General features: G+C 36.5%; 3 protein-coding genes across 10 annotated transcripts; all 3 read right to left on the reverse strand.

Moving 5' to 3' along the window:
• Positions 1-18: 18 nt before the first annotated feature.
• mtdha (metadherin a) lies at positions 19-8,274 on the reverse strand. Of its 8 annotated transcripts, none has more exons than XM_081376642.1 (12): positions 7,714-8,274; positions 7,022-7,147; positions 5,787-5,871; positions 5,460-5,621; positions 5,261-5,308; positions 4,428-4,595; positions 4,032-4,112; positions 3,831-3,914; positions 3,268-3,389; positions 2,621-2,722; positions 2,402-2,516; positions 19-1,661 (listed from the first exon to the last, which is right to left on the reverse strand). In XM_081376642.1, exons 1-12 carry the CDS (start codon positions 8,062-8,064, stop codon positions 1,594-1,596), a joined length of 1,512 nt encoding a protein of 503 aa, XP_081232768.1. In that variant the 5' UTR covers positions 8,065-8,274; the 3' UTR covers positions 19-1,593. The 8 variants fall into 8 exon arrangements, with proteins under 8 accessions (XP_081232768.1, XP_081232767.1, XP_081232764.1 ...); XM_081376641.1 differs by having other exon boundaries at positions 5,460-5,624; XM_081376638.1 differs by having other exon boundaries at positions 5,775-5,871.
• A 1,033-nt stretch (positions 8,275-9,307) lies between these two features.
• On the reverse strand, positions 9,308-14,504 carry rrm2b (ribonucleotide reductase M2 b). Its single transcript, XM_081376409.1, has 9 exons — positions 14,304-14,504; positions 13,554-13,703; positions 12,247-12,363; positions 11,997-12,130; positions 10,793-10,887; positions 10,562-10,695; positions 10,298-10,402; positions 10,093-10,206; positions 9,308-10,005 (listed from the first exon to the last, which is right to left on the reverse strand). The coding sequence occupies exons 1-9, from the start codon at positions 14,349-14,351 to the stop codon at positions 9,853-9,855; spliced, it is 1,050 nt and encodes a 349-aa protein (XP_081232535.1). The 5' UTR covers positions 14,352-14,504; the 3' UTR covers positions 9,308-9,852.
• A 155-nt stretch (positions 14,505-14,659) lies between these two features.
• On the reverse strand, positions 14,660-20,876 carry azin1b (antizyme inhibitor 1b). Its single transcript, XM_081377394.1, has 12 exons — positions 20,660-20,876; positions 19,421-19,564; positions 18,652-18,828; positions 18,368-18,541; positions 18,076-18,248; positions 17,001-17,129; positions 16,838-16,919; positions 16,680-16,754; positions 16,421-16,586; positions 16,224-16,339; positions 15,919-16,136; positions 14,660-15,785 (listed from the first exon to the last, which is right to left on the reverse strand). Exons 3-12 carry the CDS (start codon positions 18,751-18,753, stop codon positions 15,710-15,712), a joined length of 1,311 nt encoding a protein of 436 aa, XP_081233520.1. The 5' UTR covers positions 18,754-18,828; positions 19,421-19,564; positions 20,660-20,876; the 3' UTR covers positions 14,660-15,709.
• Between the last annotated feature and the right edge of the window lie 1,298 nt (positions 20,877-22,174).

Genomic DNA, 22,174 nt, shown 5'->3' on the forward strand with positions numbered 1-22,174 from the left:
CACTTTAGGGTTTAAGACTACAAGATGAGCCCAAACGGCATTTTCTTTTATTTAACAAATCAGCAGCTCAATAAGCAATCTTCTTTTATTTAACAAATCAACATAGAAATATTGCATTGACTTAAGTAAACATGATCATTCTTAAATCCATAAATTTGTAGAAATACATAGTTTGAGTATCGTCTAGAATGATAAACTAAGGCAGGCATCCGATGCTAGACCAGAGTCCCTCAGAGACACATAATCTACTGAAATTTACAAAACAACCATGGGCAAAACACCACTAAGTCAACCCAAATATGAATAAGCATTTTATCCCCCCCCCCTCCCTCCCACATCCATTCATCATCATCATTCATTAAAGCCTATTTACAGTGAGTGGTACTTGCACAAGTGGACAGAGAATCAGGACGTTGTTCATCACTATATAAATGGTTAAGTTCATGCAAGTGCAACACTGACATCAATCAAATCTGAAAGGAAAGGTAATGCCAAACCTGCTAAAAAGACTTGAAAATGAGGAAGAGAACAGAAAGCATACACTATTAAGTATAGATTAAGGCAACAGATTCCTGATACTGATACTGTTTTAGTGTCATGGAATTAAAGCTGCGCTAATCATCAACAACTTTCCCAATCAAAATCACATAAACCTACTAACTTACTCAGTCAAAACAAACATGAACAAAAATGTAATGTTCACATTGTGCAAGAAACAAAAAAGTAAATACACTTGGTATTTTACAACCTTCAGCACAGTGCAATTACAAAGAGTTTTACCATATAAAAAAAGCCCTTATAGTTCTATACATATGGCGTGGCTTTTTCTACTTTAGTTTGCAGGAAATAAAGCATTAGAGTCAACTAGTAGTTGATTAAAAAGGAAAGAGTTGTAACTCTAAACATCTCCAAGATCCACATACCCAGTTACATGGGTAAAATACATATACTCAGGACGGAAGAAAGGCTCTAAGAAAATAGGTTTAGCATTAAAAAAGGTTCTCTGTAATAGAACTGTTCTCTGATTTTCCACCACAGCGATCTAGAGGATTACAGTAATTCATCTCACAGAAGAACTGCTGGAGGATACGTGGGCTCACAGCGCCTGTCTGTGGCTTCTAACAGCAACTGCAACACTTCAGAAACTGCTGGACGGCAAAGTGCAATTCAGCACAACTAAAGTGCCACAGGAACAGTAATAGATGGAAAGAAAGTCGATTTCCCAAATGGTATCAACCCTCCACGTTCAAAATCAATTAAGCATCTGTTGGAAAATAATGATCATGAATGTTTTGCTCCACTGAAAGCATGTCTGATATTAACAAACCTCAGTGTGGCGTAATAGTGCACATAAGTAGTGTTCCAGCCCACGGACTGCTCACCTTTACTCTATAGTTTTCATTCTTTCATTTCATTTCATTTCATTTCATTTCTTTTTTTCTTTTTTTTTTTGCCGAGTTCTTCCAACTCAGTTTTGTTTCTATTTTGGATTTTATTTTAAAAGCACAGTCTTTTTCAGTATAAAATTCTGTACTGTGGAATTATTGCATAAACAATCTATTTGCATAAGCTTTCCTGGATTTTATTCACAGTTCATGTTTCTCTCCTGGCCTTTTTCTTCTGAACTTGCTTCGGTGGTTCCCAATTCTGATCAGATTTCTCTGTGGGAGCAAAAATAAATAAATCAGCAAGATTATCATACATTATTAATATAATTATATAGCATCCAAAAGTCAAATCTGAAAATTCTATTTTCTATTTTCAATCTATTATTTTTTTGTGGGGAGAAAAGTGTGGATAAATGACATATAAACAATATTCTGAAATGTGTGTATAAAAAAAGCATCAATATTGGTCTGTGTGGTAAAATGCATTTACTTCACACATTATATTGATGGTAAAGAGGACTAATTACGCCCTTTTACAAAGTATTAATTCTGTTTTTGGGGTCTAATAGAATGTGTTTTTATGCTTGAATGTAAAAAAAAAAAAAAAACTCTTTTTACATATTTCACATTGTTGCAGGACCTCTCTTTTCAATCTGTCAGTAATGCTCTGTTCTCTATGAAGCCCCTCCTGCCTGAAAAGGGCAATGTGCTCGGATTGGTCAGCTGGACCTGTGTGTTATGATTGGTCAATGCTTTGAACAACTCAACTAGGTCTCACCCCTTTTTTCCAGTATGCCTTTGAGAGAAATTATTTAAATGAAGAATATTATGTTGTACATGTTCCTGAAAGAAACCTCAAGGTGTTTAGAAACAGTGTTTACTGATATAGAGAATACCTCCCTTTAGAGTGGACTTTGTGCTTTGTAAACAGGGACATCACATACTAAAAAAGCCTAATATGCCCTCTTTAAACAATCTCACTAGATTCACCATTTCATTTGTGATTTACTCACTTGAAGAAGACTGTGGAGGGATGTTTTGCTTGGATCCCTCATCCTTTGGAACATGAGGAGGATGAAGCTTGACAGTCACGCTCTTCTCTGCAGGAGCAGAACCTTCTTGAGTCACCTTGAAGAGGAACATACAATTTGGTCAGTCATGCAGAATTCACAAAGTGTTGACGTTTAAGTGTTCGCATGTCGATTCTCGGTTTATTAAAACACGATTTTTACCTCAGCGGTTGAACCTTCTTCCTCTGGTCTCTTCTTTTTCTTTCGTCTCTTAGATTTTCCACCTCCTGCAGGATCTGCCTGCTCCTTGTCATCATTTGATTCCTGCAACCAGAACGAACAAACATTTAGAAAAATCTACTAAAAGTACATTTATAAAAGAGTAACATCAATTAAGATACTGAATCATACACATTTTCTATTACTTTATGTTTCATGTTTTAAACCTTGTATGATAATGATAGACTATTATTTCTCTGTAAGATGGCAAGCATTCATGCATTCTTTCCAGATTTGCATTTGTAAAAGTAGTTTTTGTGATTTTTTACCACTGAATATTTGCGCTCAATTTCCATGTTCTCTAATCAGCCATTTTATATAGAGTCCGACTCGTACATAAAGTTTAAGTACGTAAAAACAACTTTTCTTTATTTAACATTCAGTATTATAATTAGAAGATATTTAATTATGTATTTATCGAAATCAGAATTAGATTTTAAACTGTCTTCCCAGTTAATTTTAGCTTCTGGTTAAATCCCCACCCACTTCCGGTTTTATCCAAATAGATTAAAATCATTTAGTGATTTTTACAGATACATATCCAAATACGCGCTCCACTGCACACCCCGAATTATAACTGTTTTTTATACCACAAGTGGGTTGGAGACTGGAATCTCTTTCAAAACAGGAGCATCAACTTTGGGCTCATAATTCCCCCATATCTCAGCTGGAGCGTTCCAGTCCGAGCTCGGGTCCACAGCGGAAAGACCATCTGAAATCATACGGAGACACAGGAAATGTTAACAGTCCTTTATGATATATACACTATCATTTAGAAGTTTGGGGTCAATATGATTTTTCTTTTTTTCAGCACGGACACAGTGAATTCATCAAGTGTCAGTAAAGACAATTCTAATTCTGTTCTTCTGAACTTTCTATTCATCAAAGTATCTTGAAAAAATATGCATCACAGTTTCCACACAAATATTAGGCAGCACAACTGTTTTTAACATTAATAATAATCATAAATGTTTCTTGAGCAGAAAATCAGCATATTAAAATGATTTCTGAAGGATCATGTGACACATAAATGCAGCCTTGGTGATTTTTGGTGATTCAAAATTTTACTGACCACAAACCGATCTTTTGTATTAAAATGTAATCTAGAAAATACTGTCTCTCATTTCTGAGTCTAAATAAGTTTTGATCTTACTGGAGCTGGACCATTCATTGTCAGGGGCGGGTGGATTGTCCCATTTCCCAATTTCAATGTTTGATTTAGGCCGAGTCTCTCCACCTGTAAAACACATGGGAAAAGATGATTAATACTTGTAGTGTTTATTAGCATACAAGGACAAAATGATGTGCTCCTTAAAAGAATGTCCTCTTAGTGAAAATAAAAGGTTACACATACCTGATGGGTTCAGTCTAAGCATTGTTAAGTTCACTGGGTTTGGTTCTGCCTTAATTTTTCCATCAAAACTAGTCCATGCCCCTGACAAATAACAAGACAGCATGTTTATCCACAGCGGCTGTAAAATTGAAAAATATTACTTGATAAACCAAATTTTAGTCAACTGCTCATTTGCAAAATATAAAGTACTGTGATAAAGGTGTTGTTACTATGCTAAACATCTTTATATAAAATTAAGTAAAGCGTAATAACCTTAAGGTTTGAATTCATTGGAACTACCATCTAATCATTTACTACACATGCTCGGTCACAATTATCTGAAAGCTAAAAGCCCTCAAATGCAGCCGTCACTGTTACAAACTCAAGGCAGGGTCATAAACAACTGTGATCTATTACCTTCGGGCTCTAGTTTCCAGGTGGCGTTATCACGGTTCTTTTGCCCAAGGGTCTTTCTCCCAGTAGACCACTTCTCGTTGTTTAAAGCGCTTGTTTGCGTTGACTTCACAGGCTCCTCCATCAATCCTCCACCGTTAACAGAGTTCACATCATTACAGTTAGACGTCACTAAAGAAAAAGGTGAAATTTGTAAGGTATATTCTGAGTGACACCGTTCAGGGTTTCAAGTTTAGGGCTGCTAAAATGTTTTTGAAAAGTCTCGTGTTGACAAATAATGCATTTGTTTGATCAAAAATACAGTAACAACCGTAGGGTTTTGAAATATTACTACTTAAATGAAATGAATAATTGTATCGGTTTCTTTTTGAATATATTTTGAAATGTATTCCTGAGATGGCAAAGCTGAATTTGAAGTTTTCAGTGTCATAATCCGTTTAGATATCATTCTGAAGATGATCTGGTGCTCAACAAAACATTTTTATGATTATCAATGTTGAAAACTGCTGATTTTTTGTGGAAACCATTATAATTTTTTTTCCCCATAATTCTTTGATGCCTTAAGTTCAAAAGAACAGCATTTATTTGAAATAGAAATCTTTAGTAACATTAACGTTGTCAATGACATTTTTAATCATTGCATAATTTCTGAATAGAATTGTACATGGAATCTATGCCTTTTCAAAGTGTATAAAAATACATAACAGCAATTCTGTAAATTCTTTTAGTTGACAAGTCAGTCTATTATATTATCTTTAAATAATTTACTACACTTTACACAGGAAAAAAAGGAATGATCACATTTTTTATTCTGTAAATTCTTTTTTTTTTTTTACCTGGGGCTGTGATGACGTCACCCTTCCCGGCCTTGGCACGTGATGACTCTACAATAAGTAAAAAAAAAAAAGATCTCTAATGACTAAAAATACTTTGCATCTTAGAGGAAACTCTTGTGTATTCACATTTTCTTCAATGCCATCAGCACAGAAATGTCCCCAGTAAAATCTAAAAAAAGGATTCAAAGGAAAGGCGTACCTTTGTTCTTCTTGGTGCCAGCTGCGGCTGTAACCACAGGTTGCTCCACTTTCTGGCTGGCATGATCTCCAGCTTCAGGGCTCCCAGAGCTGTCGCCAGGGCCCTTCTCCTTTTTGCGCTGCTGACGTTTCTCTCGATTACTGACCTTGGTTTCCCAAGCACCTGCTAAACACAGTCATACTGAAAAAGAACCTTCTCAAAGCAGCTCATTTGAATTTATTTAAGCAAGATATTTTGCATTTCAACTTCTAAGTCTGATTACCAACAAACAATTTTCATACTGAAAAAGTGAAGTTGCCACTACAGTTTGGTTACCTAGTTTCATACCTTCATCGGGTTCCTTGCCATCGGTGGAGGAAACAGCTTTGGTTGGCTTCACCTCTGGTTTTGTTTTCTTCTTGTTTTTCTTTGTCTACATAGGAACCAAAAAAACACTCATTTACAACTTCCTGACAAGTCAGAAAGCAAGAACCTTCTTATTCTCACACTTACTACAGATACAAAGTGCCATTTCGGACATATTAAGATATCTTAAAAAGCTTATTTGGTCTTGTAAAACGTATGCCTAAAGTTTGAGGCCTTGGGACAAAGTACATAGTTTCCCCTCTGGATGTACCCTACATTTGCTGTATCTGCATTATCAAATTACAGCCTGATACTGACACCCGACCTCTCTCAATCACTGTTTACACACTGAACCAAGGCTGATGCAAACGTTCAGAGCACTACTGAGCAAAAGAGTCAAACTTACTTTCAGAAATGGTCTATACAGTTAGCTTTAATGTGCCCTTGAAGTGGAGTTGGAAATAACATTTACAAGTTCTGAGCACAAGAATGAACAAGCAAAGTCATATTTACAAGCGTTGGAAGGGGTGTACATTTGAAACACTATGGAAGGAGTGTGAACTAATATAGATAATATCCAGGGCTTATAGGGATAATATCAGCTACTGTGGCTAGCAGTTTTCCAAATTTACTAGCCACGAAGTATTTTCACTGGCAACAATTTTGACATCGATACCATAGGGAAAAACTAGATATTTTTAATATTATCTCATAACTTGGAAGCAGGTATATTAGGTATATATTTATAGCATTTTGCGGGTTGGCGGGTGTTAATGTCAAGCATATATATATATAACATTATATATCTATAATGTTTTGTATACATTTAGATCAGTGAGCAGAATGCAAGTCTGTAGTGCAGGGAATGGGATGACATGAAATATAAGTACCCCACAAGATTTTTAGTTAATATTTCAATAACTTAACAGGATATTTATACATTCACAGATTTCTTATGTCGGTTAATAATCAAATGAAATGTAGGTACATTAAGTTTTTTTGTTATCTCAAAGTTACGCATAAACATTCGGAAAAGATAAATCATTGCATAATTATGCTTAATGATGTTAGAAAAAATGTTTTGCAGAGCAAACCACCCTTTCCTAAAGTAGCTGCCAAAATGCTTTGAATACTACTAAAGTTATTGTTACTACAAATATATAAACAACCCAATAGACTTCCTCTATGAAACCAGAATGAATACTAGGTGGAACAACCTTTGTATCAGCAGGTGTCTGTGCTGGAGCTGGTGCTGGTGAAGAAGGGGGTTTCTTCTTCTTCTCCTCGGTGACTTTGATTTCCTGCTGAGGTTCAGCCACCGTCTGTCCATTCGCCTGGGCCTTCTGCTGCGAGCACATGACAGTTACAAACCAACAAACTCCACATTTCCTTCCTCTATGAACTGACAGTGCTTGAAAACTTCCCTTAGGGCACGAAAACTATCACAATGTGCGTAAACCTTACACAAGGTGGTGTTTAGCAAAACCGAAAGTTATGAAAGCGTGAGTTAACCGGTCAACTCTACAGTGCTACGTGGCTCTTATATCGCCTTCGTGTCTCTTGTAGCACGACACTCGTAATATAACAACAACGCCTGATTTGTTCATTTAATCTTAAAGGGGACGATAAACAATTTAGAATGAAATAATTCAGATAGGGAAAAGATTTCTATATCAGCAGCGGTTTCTAACTGGTTTTGACAGGTTAGCACGTTAGCAGCTACTCGTGCTAATCTCTAACAAGTTGCATATGATTTATAGGACTGCATCTCAAAACCTTAACAAGCTGCCTCTCCATCTTAAATTCGGGTGTCACATAAGTGTCCAAAAGAGCTGTCTAGGAAGGCAGTTGTCTTGGTTTTGAGATAACAGCCATTAGCTCTAGGAAATCACGATCACAGGCCGCTTACCTTATCGGATGCTTTCTTTTTGTTCTTCTTCTTCGGTTCGCTCGGCTCGGTCTTCACCGTCTTCGGTGGCAGGGCGGTCTTGACCGGGATCTCGGCGACGGTGCTGGGACTCACAGTAACAGGGACCGCTCGGCGCTTCCTCCGTCCACAGGCCGCGAGCACCACCAGCACAATCAGCCCGATAAGAGCCGTGCTCAGAATCAGCCACGACGGATACTGCTCCGGCTTTATCCCCAGATCAACCCCCAGCTCGGCTCGGAGGAAATCCAGGCCGGAGGACAGCAGCCCGCGGATACGATCGGACACGTATTCGGCTCGCTGTGTGGCTAAAGTTCGCCAGTCCTGGTCCATTTTAAGCAAGCGGACAAGAACCGCACGAAGAGACGAATAATGAGCTCCTGCTGCTGGCAGGGGGAGAGAGTCAGTGAACGGCAGGAGGGAGTGGCTTTAGAATTGCTTGCTTTCTTACATGATAGTTGTGTCTCAATACCTATCGATCTGGCTACCTAGACAACACTTTCGGGCGTCATATGAGGGCGCTGCATTGTTGGACTGGAAATCAAAGAGAAGGGAATCGAACGGAATGTAAATATTCTAGTTCCGATTCTGGTTTATCTGAACGAGTTATGTCGTAGTAGCTCAACTGCTATTACTGTTGCGAAAAAGTATATATTTTTCTTTTAAATTATGCCTATTGCCAAATTATGAGATCATTTCCGATTTCAGCAGAAAAGATAACACAAAAATAAGTACATAAAAGTGAAATGAATCTAATTCATAGATGGTTATGATTCATTAAAAAGTCAAACGAGTCATTCATTCAGAAATCCGACTAAACACTCTCAAGACAAGAGTATATTCTGCGGAATCACTTTCAAGATACATTTACGCAGCCGAAAGTCTTATAATTCTGTACAAATATCTTTGACTTACATGTCATTAACCGGTTAACGAAATATTTAACCGGTTCTGAATAAGATCAGGTTCTCGATCCTCTTAACCCTGAACACAAGTGCGTTCAAAGTCCACTCAAGTTAAAGTTCACCCAATTTTTTTTTTGGTAATTTCCTCACCCTCAAGTTGTTCCAGACCTGTATGAATGTATGAATTATTTATTCTGCTGGCCACAAAAGAAGATATTTTGAAGAATGTCAGTAACCAAAAAGTTGATGGGCCCCATTGGCTGCCATAGTATTTTTTACTATGGAAGTCAATGGGGTCCATCAACTGTTTGGTCAAAATATCTTCTTTTGGGTTCAGCATAAGAATTAAATTCCAAAAGGGTTGGAACAACATGGGGGTGGGTGTAAATGATGACAGAATTTTCTTTTTTGGGTGAACTACAGATACCTTTAAGATGTCCAAAATGCTGTCTATGTAGGCAACTAGCTACTAAAAAAATCATGGTTTTAGTTCAATCAATTTGAACGCTCACTGTTGGGTTGAGAGAAAAAAAGCAATACCTTTTACCTAAAATCTTAATATAAAAAATGAAAATTACATGGCGTACCAACCTATCTATAAAAGTGTCTCTCTGTGTTCTTCTATATTTTTACTTCTTTCTTTGTATTTCTTCTATTTTTTTCTGTTCTTTAATATTGCTTAGCTGTCTGCAGTTTCTATTCGCACCCAGACAAATTTCTTGCAGCCGACATCTTATAGGCTAATTTGACAAACTTTTATTGTAATATAAACCTCAATGTTTCAAGCTTTTCTCTGAAACGGAATATAATGGATTTTCACACTTGACAACATCAACCCAAGGTCATTTTCAGCCCTTGTTAATGTAACTGTAAATTTGAATGCCCTCGTGTCATGGGTTATCATCTTCCATGTTACACAAGTATCAATATTCATGTTTTAATCTAAAACATCTTTGAAATTCTAAAAGATTTACACCACAAAATATTTGTTTTTGTTTCTGCTTATGAGAACCCATAATTAGTTTTCTGCCTGCCTGTGTAACATGGAGTCCATCACTTTCATAAAAATAAAAACCTAAATAAAACTTGAAAAGTCAACTGTTTAAGCTGTTTAAGCTTGGACTTAAACAAAAAGTCGTCAATTGACGACTTTATTTTCTGTAGAAAGTAATAAAACACTGTCCAATAAATAAACACAATTTCTTCTAGCTCGTCGTTAGAAATCTGCATCAAGAGTGAATTCACAGTCCATCATGTTTGACATCACCCCAAGTCGCTGGTATTCGCCAACTCGCTTCTCGAAGAAATTGGTTTTTCCCTCCAATGAGATTGACTCCATGAAGTCGAAGGGGTTTTCTGAACGGTAAACCTTTTGAAACATAAATTATAAAGCAGTTATATACATATACAGATTATCAGACAAAATAAATAAAAAAAATCTTGATAAAATACTGACTTTGGGCAATCCTAAGTCTGTTAGCAATCGGTCAGCCACAAACTCAATGTACTGCTTCATGAGAGAGCAGTTCATCCCGATCAGATTGACCGGTAAGGCTTCTGTGAGAAACTCCTTCAGGAAAGACAAGCAAAGACAAATAAAATGACATTCATGCCTGAAACAATGCATTCCACATTACTAGAGCACAGCAATGTGAACTTACCTGTTCAATGCTCACAGCTTTTTTGATGATGTCATTCACTCTGTCAGCAGAAGGTTTTTTCACCAAGTAGCTGTACATTAGACAGGCGAAATTACAGTGCAGACCCTGTGAAGGTTCAGAATAAACAACAATAGCCTTGATTAGTTTTTCACTGTTATCTCCACTATATTTGTATCATTGACCCAAGATAACACACTTTGATCAAACCATGATCTAATTATCTTAAAGCCTCTACTGATAACATTATCATATTTCTGTTTTAACCTCGTCTCTGCTGATGAGTTCATTGGAGTAGGTGAGTCCGGGCATCAGGCCTCTTTTCTTCAACCAGTAGATGGCAGCAAATGATCCGGAAAAGAAGATGCCTTCCACCGCAGCAAAAGCTACTAATCGCTCTCCTAAGAATAAATGAACAAACAAAAGCTGCAGTTGATTAAGTCTAATAATAATAATACATTTTGTACTCTTATTTTAGGAAAGAAAATTCCCACACACCAAAAGTTGAGTTTGTGTCAGAGATCCACTTTAAGGCCCAGTCTGCTTTCCGCCTTACAAGAGGCATGGTCTGAATTGCATTAAACAAATAGTCCCTTTAAGAAGAAGAGATTTGGATTTAGAGAGGATCCTTACATTGTATTAAAATAGCATTTTGTACTAATTTGGGGAGGAAAAAGCTATTACCTATTTGAGTTCAAAAAATGACTTTTCAGCTTTAATGCACTTATCATAATAACAAAAGCAGTCAAATGTCAAAAGTTTTATATAATTCAGCCTATTATTCAACTTACAATCTGCAAAGGAGTGGAAAAATATGCTCAAATACTCTTTTTAGCTTTAGATTTTTTCACAAAATCTGTAATTTTCTATATTTCTGGCTCATGTTTGCATCCTCTTCTGTCATTGGCCATAATTCTAAGCTTGCAATCAGGATTAGGCATAAAATAGTGTCATACATGTGAAAATTGTCTGAGAATTCAGAGGAAGGTAGGAATCATGCTGCTGAACACAAAAAAAAAAGATATTTTGAAGAATGTCGGTAACCAGTAAGCAGTTGATGGACCCCATTGACTTCCATAGTGGGTTTTTTTTCCAGTCAATGGGGTCCATCAACTGTTTGGTTACCGACATTCTTCAAAATATCTTTTTTTGTGTTCAGCAGAAGACAGAAATTCATACAGGTTTGAAATAACTTTAGGGTGAGTAAATGATTTTCATTTTTAAGTGAACTATTCCTTTAAGGGATAATACAAGACTTCAACTTGCAAATGGTTGTCGAAAGCAAAAAAATGCTTTGAAAATCATTTCGTGTTTTGTGAGAAAAGTGTGGAATTTTTGGAATCAGCACCCCAAAATGAGTGAGAAAAAGTATTGGATTTCATTCAGAAAATATTATGAAAGGCAGTGCAATTTATGTTGTTATGTTTAAAGTCACTAGTATGTATGAACGTTTATAACACAAGTTGTTTTTAAGACGATTATAATCTTGCTCATGATATTCATATAAAACACAAGTAGAACAATCAATACCTTCATATCTCTTACGTGTTTAAGACGTGTTTTGAGGCTCATAAACCACATAAGGAAAATGTTCGCAAAAACTGCTTAACTGAATCTTGCACCTGTCACCTGTGCGTAAGCGCATTAAAAGCTGTAACTGACATTGTTAAAAGAAGAAAAGTACACTTCATTTTCATCTCACCTCTCTTTCAGATCCCTTATGTAAGTGTTGATGAGCATGCTGTACATTTCGGAGTGCACATTCTCGATGAGGATCTGAAACCCGTAGAAGGATCGAGCCTCCGGGAGCTGCACCTCTTGACTGAACCTCTGCACCTGTGAGAAATAAAGACATTATGTTTATTGGAAACATCTTGTTCGGCTGATCTATTTCATTACATTTTATATAGGTTTCCGTCATCTTAATGGGGGTTAGAAGGAGATGCACTTGCCAGGTTCTCGTTTACTATCCCATCACTTGCTGCGAAGAAAGCCAGTATATGGGATATGAAGTGTTTCTCTTCAGGCTTCAGGTTGTCCCAGTGAACCAAGTCCTTTGATAAATCCACCTATACAAACCCATTAAAACGTTTAGTGGTTTCACATTCAGCAGTGACAAGTGCAAATACTCATTTTAATTAAAAGAACAGATCACCAAAAATAATAATTTATTATAATGTAAATTCTTACATTAATGGACAGGTAAAAAAAAAAAAAAAAAAAAAAATTGTATTCATCAGATGGAAAAAATCATTCTGAAAGTGACACTGAGTTAATTCCTCTGTGTCGTTATTGTTTAAGTTGTGGTGTGGACTTTCCTATTCTTAAAGAATAAGGAGGATTATTAAAATGTTGTAGTTATTACGGTGTCATGACAAATCGGGTTAATTATTACATTAAGCACAAACAAACAATATTAATTTAGCTTACTATACAGTGCATAAAACAAATTGAACATAACATGATTTGATAAACTGTTATTTATAAATTATAGCCTAATAGCCTATGAAGTGAATAATTGAACATCATTACATTCTTTTTATAACTGAAATACTTAACACTTAAATTAACAGTAATTACATTAAAGATGATTGTGAATAAAATGTAGGGCGCATATAAACTAAACTATCTGGCTAATCGGATATCTCAATGCTATGCTAGTACATAAGCTAATTTAAATAATACAGACATTAATTGTCATTATAACGTAGTTCAACTTCAAACAGCATTTATCATAACATGGTTTTGTCTTGTAAAAAGGAATTGTGATCAGGCGCTAAATATAGTTATTGAAAGTAATTTGAGCAAATGGGAATGCTTGGGGTCCTAACAGAGACCCGATTTGTCACGACAACAGTCCATGAGCAAACATGCACTGTAGTTATGTCTTTTGCTGTTTTAAATGCTCGAGCTCTTAAAATTTGGGTGGATTCTTATTGGCTGTTAATGTTTTTATTGTTTATCAGCTGTAAAATCATTCTAAAAGTGATTCTAAGAATATTCCGTTAACCGGATGTTATCATTATAGTTGTGATGTGGACTTCCATATTCTCACGGAATTTGAACAATTATTAAAAATATATAGTTATCATAGAATAGGCCTTAAAATCACATAATTTTGTATTTTTATATTTAGGTGTACTGTACCTTTAATAACACTTTGGTTTGGTGATCGCACATTCTTGGACTTTTATCACAATAAACCCTTGCCAAAATTATAATCTTAATATTAAATTGATAATTCAAAAATAACATTCACCTCCTCAACTGTCCAGAATGAAGCTTGAGCTTGTTTGTACATTTTCCAGATGTCTGGATATTGAATGGGGAAAATGACAAATCGTTTGGGGTTCTCTCTGAGGAGGGGCTCGTCTTCAATACTGCTTGGGTCAACATCCTTGTGACCATTCTGCAAGAGAAACATGACTGTTAATAGCGGATTTAACTTCACTGCAGTCTTATTACATCGGCTATTCGTTATTAAAGCGCAAAGCGAACAGGTAAACAAAGTTGTCACTGACTGAGGAATGTGGGGCGGACTGATGACGAATCTGCTTACGAAAAATTTAAATGGACATTTTCATTCACGTGTGATTTAAAGAATTAATAATAACATTACAATTTTCAACTATATTTACATTTTAACATATCAAAATAAATATTTAAATAATCTCTATATAATTCACTTTATTCATAACTTAAAGTTGCCACTTTTTCAAATCGCTTTCGCGATTCGCAACACATAACACCCTTTTTACTGAATCTGTCATTATGACGCACACTCCTTTCGAAATTGTATTACTATTAACGCTTATTCATTCATTATTATTAAATATCGCTTTATTTAGCGCTAAGGTCACCTTTTTCGGTGCGCGAGGCTCTTTGTTATGAACAGACTGTAAAAGGTTATGAAAGCTTACAGCCGCACACATATTCAGGCAGGCAGATTCAACATTTATTCAAAGGCGTAAAATCGTCCTTAAATGCTGCATAATAATTGTATTATTACCTGATATTCCGTAATGTCCGTCGGAGTGTTGCTTTTACAGGAGTTCATGATTATAATCGTCTTTGCTCAGCAGCGATCAAGCTGCGAACTCTCTACGTCGACTGTCATTGAAAATGTCTTAACTAACTGAAGCAAGAATAACACGCTTATCGCTCCTCCTCCTCCAGTCCACAGTTGTATAAAAATTAACCCTTTCGATTCTTCAGTAAAGGTAAAATTGCTGTAAAATAAAACCACCCGTCAGCTAGTCCAATGAAAAAAACAATAATATGGGTGCCTTGTGTAATACAGTTTAATTATTTCACACAGGATTTTAAAAGTGAGACAAAAATTACTCGATAGTATTTGCTCAGAAATGTATTAAATTAATATTTTAATCACTTTTACAAGCACAATTTTACAGTCAAAAACAGGCAATGGTCCATTAGTGCCTTAGACAAAAGTATATATTTCATTACTAAGGGGTGTGATTTTATAAAACCGTGAGCTGTTATAATCAAACTTGGACACCATGCTAGACACACGAGGTATAACATGAATTTAAAATATACACCATTTGACTTTTCAATTTTAGACTGAGAACTAGTGCCTTGCAGTATTTAATCTGATTGTGGTGAAACTTGTATTTTAGCTGTAACTTGAGGTAAATGTCATCTCCAAGCAGGTTATCAGCAGAGTCATAACGGCACGCCGTTTTTCTAGTTTTATAAAATATACAATAGGGAAAACATGAAACCAATTTACATCTGCCTTCTACTAACAACCTGGCAGAAGGTTCAAAATCTTTTGAAGGGACACTGCAAATTATAGCACACTCTACCATAGAGCACTATGTAATATATATATAACAACCTTTGGAAATACTGTCACGTGACGCACCACATGTAATTAGGAAATCATAATTTGGCATGAGGAGCGAAGAGAAGTTCCCTACTACTAGAAGTCATAAAACCATGGAAAACAAAAAAAGAGAGAACAAGGACATATTGCTAAACCAATGTACACTTGTTCACACACTGAGGGTCATGGCCTATTTGTGCAGAATCTAAAATCCATCATGATTTGAAACAAATGCATCTTGTACAGACAACTCATTTACAAGACTGTCAGTAGATCATCTATATCAATATATGTATACATAATAAAAATTAAATTAGTTGAACATTTATGTAAACGGTGTTTAAGAAACCCAGGATTTGGGTGCCATCTCCACAGTCATCCATTTTGTTGCATATGTTATCTTATATGGGTTTTCTGTCATTTTTGAGCAAAAGGGAAAGTGAGCCTGTTGTAATTGTGAGAAACTGAGGTAACAATGTCAATCAATTAGTTTTTGACCAATAACATCAAGTCGAATAGAATTTTTCCACCCATGGAATGTTGACTCTGCAAGCAATTCACATCTGTTACAAGCCATACTGGACCAAAGAGAGGTTTTTCATGGTGTCATCAAGAGAAATCCCAGCCTCTTGCATCTCAAACCTGGAGGAAAGAGGAAAAAAACAGCATCATATTCACTTTAAAATCACTCCTTAGAATGGGTGAAATGAAAAAGGGATGACAAAAACAGTCTGCAAACAGCACAAAAGGTCAAATGAAACATGATCATAATCACCAGTCATCTGTGGAGATGGTGTAATACACAGGTGGCTGGTCCGTGTCGCTGAGGGTTGCTGGGCCCTCCTGACCGCTTGTCCCCATGTTGCTGAAAATGAGCCAGTCCCCAACAGCGAGCTCAGGGAGCAGGCAATGCTCCACCACCTGGTCCAGTGGGTCACACGATGGACCCCACAGGCTGCTGGAGAACACAGGCTCATCAAGGGTGAGCGACATCTGAAATACACAAAACATCCGGTTTAAAAACCTCAGGTAACTGGTACAAATATCATTCATGTGTTCTGGTGCGTGCATGTTTTTTACCTTGTGGACAGAGGGTGTGGCGATGATATTTCCAAACAACTTCCCAACAAAAGTTCCATAAACACCATCATTCATGTAATACACAAATTCTGGTTCGTCGTTTGGGGTCAGCTCATCTGAAAATGCAAAAGACACTGAGAATATAAGATAAGGCAGATGTATATTGTGGCATACGCATCAAATATGATGAGGCTCACCATGTGTGCTGCTAAGGAGATCCCGGCATGCCGCTTTTTTGCCAATAACATTGACAGCCAGGGTGAAGGAAGAAAACACAAAGAAGTTCCCTGGTTCAGCAATGACGCTCACTCCAGACGCTGAGGGGAAATAGGCTTCCAGCAGGGGTCTGACAACAGAATGTACCTAATCAAACAGACATAAAAGAAGAGCTTAGAGTAACATCTACGCTGGATGATATATAAAAAAGAAAAACTATGAGATGCATGCTTGCTGTACCTGTTGCAACTGAAACTCAGAACCACTGAATCCTCCACCAATATCTAGGATGTTCATGTCAAAGCCTAATTCCTTCTGTAGAATCAAGGAAGACTCAGCACTCCAATAGATACATGAAATTAACTAATAAATCAAAATTGAATTCTCTTAAAACTGACCCCCATGTCAAAGATGCAGCGGGCGTCTGACAGTGCATGGGTGTATGCTTGGGGATCTCTGCATGATGCTAGTACCTGGAAACTGCAAAAAATATCCCATTTTATAAAAACTCTGAAAAAGCAAGTCATAGCAGATTCATGGTGATCAAATCCTTTCACTTACGTGACTCCAACCACATTTACACTCAACTCCTTGGCCATTTCTAGAAGGTGTCTACAGCCCTTCAGGGAGCAACCAATGGTCACACTCGCCTCTTCCACCTGTGCTTCAGTAGACACTTGAAGCAAAAGCCTGTTAAGACAAGAACGGTGCCACAGGAGAATTTCATAAATAGTCGTTCACACAGAATGCATTTTCTGCCCTGCTGTTCTGTTGTTTTCTATGTAGACATGCACTAGACTAGACAGACATCTTTGACCGTTGCACTCTCGCTTGCATGAGAGACACACGTTTAAAAAGCCATGATAAGTTGAAAAAAGTTCAACCTTTAAAAAAAAAAACATTTCGAGACTTTGTGTTTCCCCCATTCCACTCCATCTCATGTTTTTTTAAAACAAAAAGTGTGTGATCAATGCTTCGGTTCTTTATATCAAACAAAGCTAAATGCATAACTACAAGATGCTGTTCTGTTCATAATTTTTTATGCAATTTACAAAGTTATATTTGATTTATAAACATTAGTTTAAACTATGTTTTTTTTTACAGACAGTCATGTTATTTTATTGCTTTGAATAAACAATTTAATGAGAAGCATTCATATTTTGCTCCTTTCGCCCTCTTGTGGCCTCAGGAGACAAGCCAAAAGCTTTTTTCTCCTAACTGAAATTAATCTTTTTATATTCGAATACAATTCTAACATTATGTATTATATAGTATTATTTTCAGCCATTTTGACAGCCCTAGTCTTCATTGTCACATGACCCTTCAGAAATCATTATAATATGCTAATTTGATGATCAAGAAACTTTTCTTATTATTATCAATGTTGAAAACAGTTGTGCTGCTTCATATTTTTGGAAATCACGATACATTTTGTTCAGGATTCTTCGATGAATAGAAAATTTAAAAGAACAGCATTTATCTAAAATATAAATCTTTTGTAACATTATAAATGTCTATACATTTACTTCTGATCAATGTAAGTATCCTTGCTGAATAAAGCATTATTTAAAATATTTTTTTTACTGAGCCCAAACTTTTAAACCGTATTGTACGTGTATGGGTTTAAAAGACTTACTTGGCCTCAGGATGGGCACGGGCAATTTTGCGAAGGTCTGCCTCATTTTCACACACCAGATAGTTAATGCCGGTCTTGGCAGCGTGTTTAATGAGTGAGAGCTGCTTGCAAACTCCAGAGAGGATTATGTTTTCAGGAGGGACATCATGATCCATCACCAATATGGTTTCAGCCTGAAAGCAATCAATACATTTCTATTAGATAACGTGCCTCAAAATCCAATGAGATGTTTCAAAATATATGTTTTGAGATCTTTCTAATATCTTCATGTAAGATAAAATGTAAATGTTACCTTATTTGCACAGACAAAACCAACACCAAGTGCAGACAGGACTTCAATGACTACAGGGCTGCTGTTACAACAGACCGGGTAGAAGGGTCGAACTAGGGGCATAGTGGTCTTCCACAGGACATGCTGTCGCATTAGGGCCCCAAGGTCGGCCACAACAAATGCATTTTTTTCAGCCTGAGGAACAAAATCGGATCAAACAATGAAAAAGATGAAAAAACACCAGTGTTTTATTTCTTAACTTAGACATTCATCATGCAACTTGACAACCCATTTTCTGAACTCACCAGATTTTGTTCATAGACATGGTTGTCGATAACATCTTCAAGGGTCGTTCCTCCCTCAAGTAGTTCTATAAAGTAGTTTGGTGCATCAACGAATCCTTTCATCTCAACCGTATTCCGCAAATCCGACAATCATAGAGAGTTTAATGAGCCGCTGGGGTATTCTGGGTATGCAACAAACTGTTTAAGGGAAAACAAACGGTTTTATAACAAAAACTTGCATAACATTCAAATAACCTTGCGCTTTCAGACAAAACTTGACGTCAAGGCGTACAATTACAACACCTACCCATATATTACCAAACACAGTGTTTTATGAGCAAACTCTGAACAGGAAGTTGAAATTCTTTATTAATCTAAATTTGGTTTCTACAACACCAACAAGGCTAATAAGTACACAAGCACGGATAACTAATCACATAGCTAGAGAAGGTATCACATGAGTCCATCTTTAGAGATGACGACAACACATAGGCTTTAAGAATGTGACCTACAGGCTACTTTTTTTACTCAGACCCAATCAAAATAAATCCCTGTGGCTTTGAAGCACAATGAAGTATTTGATGGTATTACCAATGGATTTGTGCAGTATGAATGGGGGGCAAAGGTGTTAAATATAATCTACCAATAGTGTTATGTAAAACCAAAAACAATCCACTACAGTTGGGTGCGTAAAGACACAGATTTTTATGTGCAGTTAAATAAATAATGTTATTATATAATTGTCTATAACCGGTACTTCAGGAGCAGGGTGTAATATTTAGGTACTCACATGGACAAGGTGGGAGATGGTCCTCTCCCGCTATCAACTAGGATCCCAAGGCGGCTCAGCGTTGAAGTCGAACAGCTCGCGGTAGAGGGCCTCCCCTAGGCCTTCTGGGTAGCGCTTATACACTCGCAGAGAGAGTGGGGAGCCCTGTGGAGTCACAAAAACAGGTGTATAAATATTTGATTTACAAGAGCAGCTGATGGATAATATAAACTGTTATAGAACCAATTAAAAATAGCCGGACAGAAATAATTCTTCACAGATAAGCAACCAGTTTTCTAATACAGGTGCATTATAGATTTTCAGCATCCCTTCATTTGTAGGCTATAACGCTTTTATCAAGTCACTGCTTATTTACTGTTGTACTTTGTACTTGACCTGGGTGATGTTACTCTATGTTCTCATTTTTAAGCATTAAACAACACTGTCTTATCTTCATCTTCCCACATGGGATCAATAAATGAAGTAACTTGTTGTTGAACATTTATCAGAGGTCATGGTGTTTGTTTCTTCATGTGGACACCGCCTTAACCTATAAAACCTACTGTATCATATTTAATACATGACTTTCTAGGGCCATGACCAAAACTTTGCTGAAAAATCTGTTGTTTAATTGTTTCATATGGCCTTACTAATTGGTTAAGAAATAGTTTTTTTAACTTGATCAACTTTACTAAGTATAATAAATACTAATCCACTAAGGCGTAGGAAATTGTGGTAATATAGTGTTATTATGGTATAATAAACATTGTGTATTGTGGGCATGAGGTAATGTTTTACCAATACAAGAGTTTCTGCAGGAAAACAAAATTTTAACTCACATAAATTATGCAAGTATAATATATTTTGTGACCATATGTATGAATGTCATATCTAAAAATATTAAGAACAAGGTAAACTAGTCTATATTTTAATGTGTAATACTCTCATCATTCAATAACCTGACATGACATGTCGTAAGCACCTGGGTTTGGTCCACTGAACAGCTCACTAACTATTTACCCAACTAACGTTACACCCGTCATACTCCGACAACTAATTATTTATACCAATAAACGCGTGTAATCCTTATAAAATGTGAGATTTAAATCAATGTCTCGTTGTCCTTCATGGAGCACTGCCATTGCCCGTATAACAAGCGCAACTACAGCCAACCGCCATGTTGTGTCACGGCTCCTCACAGCAAACGGCGAATTTTTTTCCGGGACGAAGACTAAAAACAACAACAAACGCTGTACTTACGTGAGATAACGGCCTGAAAGATTTGGAAAATCGTCTTCTCTTTTTCGGCGGAATTTTTAAAGAGTGGTGGGGACCCAAATAGAAGAAAGAAAAGAGGCTTTATGTGCCATATGCCTGGGTGAGAGGGCTCGGTCGAACACGAGAGCGCTGCTGTCTGTCTCAGGAAGATTCAGAAATGGTTGGTGGAAGAAGGCGGGCGCCGTTTGTTAGAGAACACGGGGAGGAGCCTAAGACCATGTCCTACTACAGCGAAGGCTTGGCTTATGAATATTAATTAGGTTACGTAACCGGCTCGTGACTGGTTGTTCTGGAGAGGATTTCCAAGAAAGTCCAGCCCACTCTGATTAATATTCATAAGATCAGCCTTTCGCTTAGTGGGATTCCAATTTCGAAGGCAGAGCGGTGGGCGTGGCCATTTGTACTCACGAAAGAATTATGATTTATTAGCAAATTCCTTTTGGAGAAATGCGCTCCTTTAGACATGTATGGGCCAACGTGGGTTCTGTTTATGTAGCTTAATACACTTCTTATGCTTTCTGATTCACCCCTCCCTTTTTATTTAGTTATCATTATATAGGCATGGAAGTCATTGTTGTTATTTTTAGATTCATATTGTAGCCTATATTTCTTTATATACAACTAGCATATTGTATGTTGTTATACTGTATAAAACCCGTTCAGAACGTTGTGTTCTCTTTAATATGTTCTCTGTCAACACAGACTGCATTCATCAGTTTTATTTCATCTGATAATGTAGAAAACAATAATGACTTGAAGTAACAATGTACTGCTGGCAAAGCTGTCATAACATACCCGTACACAATGATACATAAACACACAAAGCACAAGGTGCAATTGTTTTCATAGCCTTTTGCTGGGTAAAAGGTCATATTTTAAGGTTTTGGGTTGAATTTGTTTGCCAATTTGTTTTTAGATAATTCCCCAAACAGACTAAACAGCTTAATTTTCAGACAAATCACTTGTTAGAGTGCACATGCCTACACTAAAGGTCTTGTTTTGTTTCAGTAAATCGTTACAAAATATGTTGGCCACTTTATATTCAACCACAAATCATGTTATTTACAGTAAATTGCATATTTTTAATTGATTTGAACTGAATTTGCACATTATCCTGTATCAACTGAGTAGTAACATAAAGGTGGATCATCTGGATACCGTAGGCCTATTGTGCTTAAATAACATTATATTGTATATATATATTGTGATTTTACATTGTTTGAGAAAAACGGAAACTGCATAGTGTGCCTTTAAAGGGATAGTTCACTTTGAAACATTTAATACATTTATTTTGTGCAGCCTGAATTCTTGAAGAAAGTTTTGTATTATTTGCACAGTCATGTTAAATGGTAGGCTAATTGAAAGACGTAATTTCTCATATTGTTAAGTTTAGTAACTGAGTAAGGTTTAATAGGCCAACATTTTGTCAAAAATAATCAATTATTTTCTAAAACTGTATTATTGTTAAGTGCTTTAAGGACAGAATATTTAGTTGCA

This window comes from Scardinius erythrophthalmus (genome assembly GCF_964197995.2).
Source record: "Scardinius erythrophthalmus genome assembly, chromosome: 10".
NCBI lineage: Eukaryota > Metazoa > Chordata > Actinopteri > Cypriniformes > Leuciscidae > Scardinius > Scardinius erythrophthalmus.

Bases quoted from the DNA above. Each gene is read 5' to 3' on its own strand.
- azin1b (XM_081377394.1), bottom strand. From the start codon at position 18,753: ATGAAAGGATTCGTTGATGCACCAAACTACTTTATAGAACTACTTGAG. The intron at 18,249-18,367 runs GTAACATTTACA...GATTGCTTTCAG, and splicing joins GTTTTGTCTGTGCAAATAAG to GCTGAAACCATATTGGTGAT. The intron at 16,587-16,679 runs GTACAGCAAGCA...CTGTTTGATTAG, and splicing joins CTGAGTTTCAGTTGCAACAG to GTACATTCTGTTGTCAGACC.
- mtdha (XM_081376635.1), bottom strand. From the start codon at position 8,064: ATGGACCAGGACTGGCGAACTTTAGCCACACAGCGAGCCGAATACGTG. The intron at 4,113-4,427 runs GTAATAGATCAC...GTTATTTGTCAG, and splicing joins CTGGAAACTAGAGCCCGAAG to GGGCATGGACTAGTTTTGAT. The intron at 1,662-2,401 runs GTGAGTAAATCA...TTGCTCCCACAG, and splicing joins CCCTCCACAGTCTTCTTCAA to AGAAATCTGATCAGAATTGG.
- rrm2b (XM_081376409.1), bottom strand. From the start codon at position 14,351: ATGAACTCCTGTAAAAGCAACACTCCGACGGACATTACGGAATATCAG. The intron at 12,364-13,553 runs GTGAATGTTATT...GGGTTTGTATAG, and splicing joins CATTCTGGACAGTTGAGGAG to GTGGATTTATCAAAGGACTT. The intron at 12,131-12,246 runs GCAAGTGCATCT...TATTTCTCACAG, and splicing joins GGATAGTAAACGAGAACCTG to GTGCAGAGGTTCAGTCAAGA.